General features: G+C 59.7%; 1 protein-coding gene across 1 annotated transcript; it reads left to right on the top strand.

The window, feature by feature from the left end:
- The first annotated feature begins 242 nt into the window (after positions 1 to 242).
- LOC115641702 (olfactory receptor 1361-like) lies at positions 243 to 1,199 on the top strand. The gene has a single exon (XM_030545032.1). It carries the CDS (start codon positions 243 to 245, stop codon positions 1,197 to 1,199), a length of 957 nt encoding a protein of 318 aa, XP_030400892.1.
- The last annotated feature ends 7,650 nt before the right edge of the window (positions 1,200 to 8,849 follow it).

Genomic DNA, 8,849 nt, shown 5'->3' with positions numbered 1-8,849 from the left:
GATGGATGGATGGATGGAGTGTCTGGCGAAGGATGGATGGATGGGTGTCTGGCGATGGATGGATGGATGGATGGGTGTCTGGCAATGGATGGATGGATGGATGGATGGGGTGTCTGGCGATGGATGGAGGGATGGATGGATGGATGAACAGATGGCTGGCTGGCTAGACAAATGGGTGGGTCTCCTTTCATCCAACACCCAAACTCTCAGCTGTATCCCCATCTCTTTCCCTGCTCAGGCCCATGGACAGCACCAACAGCAGCATCCACCCCGACTTCCTCCTGCTGGGGTTTTCCAGCCACCCCGGCCAGGAGCACTTGCTCTTCTCCCTCTTCCTCTGCATGTACCTTCTCAACCTGCTGGGCAACCTACTGATCCTGCTGCTGACCCGCTCCGACCCCCGCCTGCGCGGTTCCCCCATGTATTTCTTCCTCAGCCACCTCTCGTTGGTGGATGTCTGCTTCACCTCCACCATCATGCCCAAGATGCTAGCCAACCTGCGTGCCAGGGGCCAGGGCATCCCGTACACCGGCTGCCTGGTGCAAATGTATTTCTTTGTGGCCTTTGCCATCACTGAGAACTTCCTGCTGGGCGTCATAGCCTTGGACCGCTACCTGGCTATCTGCCGGCCCTTGCGCTATGCCGTCCTCATGAGCCCTCTGCGGCGCCAGGCACTGGTGGGCTCTTCCTGGCTGCTGGCCCATCTCCACTCCCTGCTGCACACCCTGCTGATGTCCCAGCTCTCCTTCTGCGGCCACACCCGCCTCCCGCATTTCTTCTGCGATTTCCAGCCCTTGCTGGCCTTGGCCTGCTCCCGGAAGCGGCTCAACGAGCTACTCAGCTTCTTGGAGGGGGGTGTCCTCGTCATCGGGCCCTTCCTCCTCATCGTCCTCTCCTACGCCCGCATCCTCTGGGACGTGCTCCGGGTGCCCGAGAGGCGCAGGAAGGCCTTCCAGACCTGCGGTGCCCACCTGGCTGTGGTGGGGCTCTTCTATGGCACTGCCATCAGCGTCTACTTCCGGCCCCTCACCAGCTACTCTGGGGACAGGGACAAGCTGGCCACAGTCATGTACACCGTGGTCACCCCCACGCTCAACCCCTTCATCTACAGTTTGCGCAACCAGGACATAAAGGCTGCCCTGCGCCAGAGCCTAGGCAGGCTAAGGGGGGCGTGGCGGGGCTGGGCTCAGGAGAGGTAGGGCCGAAGGGCAAGTGGGGAGGGCTAGGGCCGGGATAGGGGAGGAGGCAAGTCTCTTTGGGGAATGAAGGGGTGTGTCCCTGTGGGGAATAAAGAGGCGTGTCCCTGTGGGTTGTTGGGAATTCAATCCAGGTTTACTCTGTGCTTACTCAGAAGTCCTTGAGAATTCACTCCAGGTTTACTCTGTGCTTACTCAGAGGTCATTGAGAATTCACTCCAGGTTTACTCTGTGGTTACTCAGAGGTCCTTGAGAATTCATTCCAGGTTTACTCTGTGCTTACTCAGAGGTCGTTGAGAATTCACTCCAGGTTTACTCTGTGGTTACTCAGAGGTCCTTGAGAATTCACTCCAGGTTTACTCTGTGCTTTCTCAGAGGTCCTTGAGAATTCACTCCAGTTTTACTCTGTGGTTACTCAGAGGTCGTTGAGAATTCACTCCAGGTTTACTCTGTGCTTATTCAGAAGTCCTTGAGAATTCACTCCAGGTTTACTCTGTGCTTACTTAGAGGTCATTGAGAATTCACTCCAGGTTTACTCTGTGCTTACTCAGAGGTCGCTGAGAATTCACTCCAGGTTTACTCTGTGCTTACTCAGAGGTCCTTGAGATTTCACTCCAGATTTACTCTGTGCTTACTCAAAGTTTCATCAGTCTTCACTCAACTTGTTCTGACTTTGCTTATCCATTACTCAGAGTTTGCTCGGTCCTTACTCAGCTGTTTTTCCTCAACCCTTTCTGAGAGTTTATTCTGGCCCTAGTCTTGTTTATTAATAAACTCCTGTTTATGGAGCAAATGCTTTGCTAGCACTGCTAGTGTCACCCCAGTGAGTTTTTCTGCCAATATCTGCCACCACCTCCCAAGCGACATTAGCTATGTTGACAGGAACACTGGTGGGGGACTCTCTCCTGGGAAGCTGGGACTCTGAAAATGATTCGGGGCGGGGAGGGAATCAGCCAAACAGGAGTTCCCAATGTGACACTGGCACTGAAAGAGCTAATGCCATCCTGGGATGAGTAAATAGGGGAATGTTGAGTCGGAGCAGAGAGGCAATTTGGTCTCTGGATTTGGCCCCAGGACAGCTGGTGCTGGGATCTTGCATCCATTTCTGGTGGCCACAGTTCAGGAAGGAGGTTGATCACTCGGGGAGGGTCAGAGAAGAGCCGTGAGAATGATTAACGGGTTAGAAACCCGGCCTGAGAGAGAGACTCCAGGAGCTCTGTCTATTTAGCTGAACAAAGAGACGGTGAAGGGGTGACTGGATCCCAGTCTATAAAGACCAACGTGGAGGACAAAGATTTGATAACAGGCTCTTCGCTCCAGCAGAGGAAGCTCTAACCCGATCCAGTGGCTGGAAGTTGAAGCTAGACGAATTCAGACTGGAAATAGGACGTATGTTTTTAATGGGAAGGGAAATGAAGCGTCGGGACAATGGGAATTCTTCCATCAACTTAGCAGTGTCTACACTGAGGCTCAGATAGGCTTAACTACAACACTCAAATCTGAATTTTTTCACAGTCCTGAGCAACGTAGTTAGGTCGACCTAACTTTGTAGGCTACAATAGGCCATGAGAGTTTACTCAGCCCTTACTCTGAATGTACTCGGCCCACACCCAGGGTTTACTCAGCCCTTACTCTGAATGTACTCGTCCCACACCCAGGGTTTACTCAGCTCTTACTCTGAATGTACTCGGCCCACACCCAAGGTTTACTCAGCCCTTACTCTGAATGTACTCGGCCCACACCCAGGGTTTACTCAGCTCTTACTCTGAATGTACTCGGCCCACACCCAAGGTTTACTCAGCCCTTACTCTGAATGTACTCGGCCCACACCCAGGGTTTACTCAGCCCTTACTCTGAATGTACTCGTCCCACACCCAGGGTTTACCCAGCCCTTACTCTGAATGTACTCGTCCCACATCCAGGGTTTACTCAGCCCTTACTCTGAATGTACTCGGCCCACACTCAGGGTTTACTCAGCCCTTACTCTGAATGTACTCGGCCCACACCCAGGGTTTACTCAGCCCTTACTCTGAATGTACTCGTCCCACACCCAGGGTTTACTCAGCCCTTACTCTGAATTTACTCTGACCATACCCACTGCCTGGGTAGTAGGGATTATGGTGTGGGTGGGGGGGTGCAGATCACCTCTCCTCTGCTACTACGAGGTTCCCACACTTCCTCTGCAGCATCAGATGCCAGGCTCTGGTGGAGCTGGAACACCAGGTTAGGTGGGCCGGAGGGCTGAGCTGGTCGAGCGAGCGCTTTCTCAGAAATGCCCCAGGCTGCCCTCACATCAAGCAGAGCTGTCGGCTGCTCAGCCCGCTTGAAAATCAGGCTGCGAATTTACCCGCCTGATGCAGAGACCGAGAGTCCCCAGAATCATGGGGCCTCTCTTCCTGGCTCTGCCTCTGCCCTGCGGGATGAGCCCTGGCAAGTCATGTCCCTGCTTCGGGCTTTGCTTTCTCTCCCGCCCTTTGTCTATTTAGACTGCGAGAGCTTGTGTCACTGTGTGTCTGGGCAGCACCGGGCACGACAGGGGACCCTGATCTCAGCTGGGGTCTGGGCAGCACCTGGCACAATGGGGCCCTGATTTCAGTCGGGGTCTGGGCTGCGCCGGGCACGATGGGGCCCCGATCTCTATCGGGGTCTGGGCAGCTGTTGGCAGAAGGGTTTAGGAAACTGCAAAGACTCTCTCAGTGAGGACCCCCGCAAACCCGCCCCGGTCCATGGGCTCAGCAAGGCAGCTTCTCACACGATTTCAGGCAGCCCCCAGTGCCAGCCCCAGACCAGCCAGGACTCCTGGGTTCTCTCCCTGGCTCTGGGAGGGGAGTGGGGTCTGGTGGTTAGAGCAGGGGGGTGGGGCTGGGAGCCAGGACTCCTGAGTTCTCTCCCCGCCTCTAGGAGGGGAGTGGGGCCTGGTGGTTAGAGCAGGAAGGGGCTGGGAGCCAGGACTCCTGGATTCTCTTCTGGCTCTGGGAGGGGAGTGGGGTCTGGTGGTTAGAGCAGGGGGGTGGGGTGGGGCTGGGAGCCAGGACTCCTGGATTCTCTTCTGGCTCTGGGAGGGGAGTGGGGACCAGTAGGGGTAGGTTTAGGGTGACTTGGCTGGCTCTGGGGGGTGGGGAACAGGACCTGGTACCTTTCCCCTCTGGGAGGGGCCAGTTCTGAGCCACCCCAGGAGGGCAGAGCCCAGCTGGCTCACGCAGCTCTCTCTAGATGTGGAGAGCCGGCTGGGTTACACCCCAGGGGACACGGGCACATGCCCGCGCCTTTCTAACCAGCCAGGCTAGGAGCCAGGCCCTGTCTACACCAGAGCGTCACCCTACAGGAGCTGAAATCGGTTTGTAACTCAAGCACCATCAAGGGCTTCGGAGCTTGCGTCGTGGCCCCGGCGGTTCAGGCTGAACGGGCCCTTCGCACGTGGGCCGAGGCCAGACGTCTCACAGAGATCCCCTTCCCCCGCGCCGAATCGAACCTCTTGTGGCCAAGGCCTGGGACGAAGTGGAACAAGCCTCTCGCTTCTCTCCAGCCCAGGACTGGCATGTCAGCCCTCCACTCTAACCACTATCCCCTACTCCCCTCCCAGAGCCGGGGACAGAACCCAGGCGTCCTGGCTCCCAGCCCCCCCCGCTCTAACCACTAGACACCACTCCCCTCCCAGAGCCAGGGAGAGAACCCAGGAGTCCTGGCTCCCAGCCCCCCCCGCTCTAACCACTAGACCCCACTCCCCTCCCCGAGCCAGGGAGAGAACCCAGGAGTCCTGGCTCCCAGCCCCCCCGCTCTAACCACTATCCCCTTCTCCCCTCCCAGAGCCGGGGAGAGAACCCAGGAGTCCTGGCTCCCAGCCCCCCCCCCGCTCTAACCACTAGACCCCACTCCCCTCCCCGAGCCAGGGAGAGAACCCAGGAGTCCTGGCTCCCAGCCCCCCCGCTCTAACCACTAGCCCCTACTCCCCTCCCAGAGCCGGGGAGAGAACCCAGGAGTCCTGGCTCCCAGCACCCCCCCCCGCCCCCCCACTGTAAGTCACCAGACCCCACTCCCCTCCCAGAGCTGAGAGAACCCAGGAGTCCTGGCTCCCAGCAACCCCCCCCCCCCCCGCTCTAAGTCACCAGACCCCACTCCCCTCCCAGAGCTGAGAGAGAACCCAGGAGTCCTGGCTCCCAGCACCCCTGCTCTAACCACCAGACCCCACTGCCCTCACAGAGCTGAGAGAGAACCCAGGAGTCCTGGCTCCCAGCCCCCGCCCCCAAGGCACCAGCCCCACTCCCCTCCCATAGCTGGGGGGAGGCCTGGCTCACTGAGTTCGGGGGGCAGGTTTGGGGGCTCAGTCAGGGTGAGTGGGGGGGCTGAGGAGAGAGGACGAGATCTCTGGGCCAAAGGTCTAAGAGTCCCCCCCCCCCCCCGCCGCCCAGCCATGAGGCTCCCCACCCAGCTGCGCATATCAAAGGGCAGGAGATGGCCCATTGTGTGGGGCTGGGCCCTGGCTCCAGGCGGCTATTGGCATGCAAAGCTGCCGGCCAGCAGGAGCCAGAGTCAGCCAGGGCGGGACCCCCCAGGCCTGACCCCTCGCCCAGCCCTGGCCCCTCGGAATCACCCCAAGCAAAGCCCTGAGCCCCCAAACTAGATCCCATTCCCCCTCCTGCGTCTTCTCCCCACACTCGGCCCCTGCCCCCCGAACCTCAGTCCCCCCAAAGTCTTCTCTCCCCAGTGCCCCCAAACTGAGCTCCCATCCCAACCCCTCAAATTCAGCCTCTGCCCCCAACTCAGCTCCTGTCCCAGCCCCCAACATAACCCCCATCCCAGCCCCCTCACATTCAGCCCCTGCCCCCCAACTCAGCCCCTGTCCCATCTCCCAGCAGAACCCCCATCCCAGCCCCCTCACATTTGGCCCCTGCCCCCCAACTCAGCTCCTGTCCCAGCCCCCAGCATAACCTCCATCCCAGCCCCCTCACATTCAGCCTCTGCCCCCCAACTCAGCTCCTGTCTCAGAACCCAACATAACCTCCATCCCAGCCCCTGGGCCCCCCAAATCCCTGCATCCCAGCCACCCTCAAATTCAGCCCCTGTCCCCCAACTCAGCTCCCAGCCACATGTTGGACCTTCAAACTCAGGTCCCAGCCCCAAAACTTGTCCCCCCTCCTGTGCCCCCAGCCTCAGATCCCTGCCTTGATTTTAACCTCCATTTCTGAGAACCCCCCATTTCACCTTAGCCCCAAAGTTACACTGGCAGCCCCAAATTGTGACTCCCTCAAGTCTCCACATTCACCCTGAACTCCAAACGGGGCTCTTTTTCCCTGGCACTCAGACTGAACCCCCAGAATTCCACCCCACAGCCACCCCCCATTCACCCCTTGGGAGCCTTGGAAACCGTCACCCCCAAATGTAAAGTGCTCTAACCACTGGATCCCACTTCTCTCTCAGAGCGGGGAGAGAACCCAGCAGTCCAGGCTCCCAGCGCCCCCCACTCTAACCACCAGACTCCACTCCCCTCCCAGAGCCAGGGAGAGAACCCAGGAGTCCTGGCTCCCAGCCCCCCCCCCAGTAAATGGGCTTGTAGCTGTCTTTAGACTTTCTACAGCAGATTTCCCCTTCCCCGCTGGGCACAGCCCACCCCCCTCGGGCCCCACTGATATGCAGGAATCTGGGCCCAGGGCTGAGCTGGATTAGTTTGCAAATGAGCTGGAGTGGGAGGGGGGAGAAAGGCAAATAGAGACAAAGGCTCAGGGAGAACAATAGAGATCGGCCCCCCCACCCCCTTCCTGGAGCCGCTCCCCACCCCAGCCCGTCTAGCCCCATCACAGAGATCCCCCATCACAGCCCATCTGCCCCCATCACAGAGATCCCCCCATGACACCCCGTCTGCCCCGTCACAGAGATCCCCCCATGACACCCCATCTGCCCTGTCACAGAGATCCCCCATCACAGCCCATCTGCCCCCCATCACAGAGATCCCCCCATGACACCCCGTCTGCCCCGTCACAGAGATCCCCCATTACAGCCCGTCTGCCCCGTCACAGAGATCCCCCATCACAGCCCGTCTGCCCCCATCACAGAGATCCCCCCATGACACCCCATCTGCCCTGTCACAGAGATCCCCCATCACAGCCCATCTGCCCCCCATCACAGAGATCCCCCCATGACACCCCGTCTGCCCCGTCACAGAGATCCCCCATCACAGCCCGTCTGCCCCGTCACAGAGATCCCCCCATGACACCCCATCTGCCCTGTCACAGAGATCCCCCATCACAGCCCATCTGCCCCCCGTCACAGAGATCCCCCCATGACACCCCGTCTGCCCCGTCACAGAGATCCCCCATCGCAGCCCGTCTGCCCCGTCACAGAGATCCCCCATCACAGCCTGTCTGCCCCCATCACAGAGATCCCCCCATGACACCCCATGTGCCCCCATCACAGAGATCCCCCATCACAGCCTGTCTGCCCTCGTCACAGAGATCCCCCCATGACACCCCATGTGCCCCCATCACAGAGATCCCCCATCACAGCCTGTCTGCCCTCGTCACAGAGATCCCCCCATGACACCCCATGTGCCCCCATCACAGAGATCCCCCATCACAGCCTGTCTGCCCTCGTCACAGAGATCCCCTGTCACAGCCCATGTACCCCCATCACAGAGATCCCCCATGACACCCCATCCCCTCCGTCACAGAGATCCCCCATCACAGCCCGTCTGCCCCCTGTCACAGAGATCCCCCCATGACACCCCATCTGCCCCCATCACAGAGATCCCCCATGACACCCCATCCCCTCCGTCACAGAGATCCCCCATCACAGCCCGTCTGCCCCCGGTCACAGAGCCACCCCTATCATAGTCTGTCAGCCCCCCGTGACATCTCTGGAGCTGGCCCTGATCACAGTCCCTCTGCCCCCCATCACAGAGCTGCCCCTCACCCCAGCCCATCTGCTCCCACCCACTCAGACCCCCAGCCCAGCCCTGGGGCCAAGGCAGGGAGCCGGGGCTGATGGGGGATTTCTTGGCTCATAGCTGGGGTTAGCGTGAGCCAGGTGCATTCTGGTCACTATCCCAGAGTTTGGGGGGAATCTATGAGGGGGGGCAGTGAGGGACACAGCGGAGAAAGGGCCTGCAGGGATTTGGGGAGCTGATGTGGGGTGATGGCCCAAGGCCCTTCTCCTTTGGGAGGGAAGTGGCAGCTTGTGGTTGGGAGGGGAGCCAGGACTCCTGGGTTCTCTCCCTGGCTCCAGGAGGGGAGTGGGGTCTGGTGGTTACAGCAGGGGGGACTGGGGGCCAGGACTCCTGGGTTCAATCCCTGACTTAGGGAGGGGGGATCTGATGGTTAGAGCAGGGGGCTGGGAGCCAGGACTCCTGGGTTCAATCTCTGGCCATTTGGCCTTCACATATCTTCCCCCCTTGCTGGGCCTGGTTTAATTTTTTCAGGGGAGCTCCCTTGGGGGGCCTGCTGGCTCCCTAGCTGGGCCAGAGAAGGCCGCTTGGGACTAACAGGATTTTCCCCCCAGAAGGATCCCCTGACAGGGGGGTCTGTGAGCTGGGGGATCCCCTCTCCGGGAGAAGGGCTGGGGGGGTCTGTGAGCTGGGGGATCCCCTCCCCGGGAGATGGGATGGAGGGGGTCTGTGAGTTGAGGGATCCTCTGCCCAGGGGGAGGCCCAGGAGCAGATGT

Source organism: Gopherus evgoodei, unplaced genomic scaffold (assembly GCF_007399415.2).
Source record: "Gopherus evgoodei ecotype Sinaloan lineage unplaced genomic scaffold, rGopEvg1_v1.p scaffold_35_arrow_ctg1, whole genome shotgun sequence".
NCBI classification, from domain to species: Eukaryota; Metazoa; Chordata; order Testudines; family Testudinidae; genus Gopherus; species Gopherus evgoodei.
Note: the sequence above shows the minus strand (reverse complement) of the source record. Positions and strands in the feature narration are given on the sequence as shown.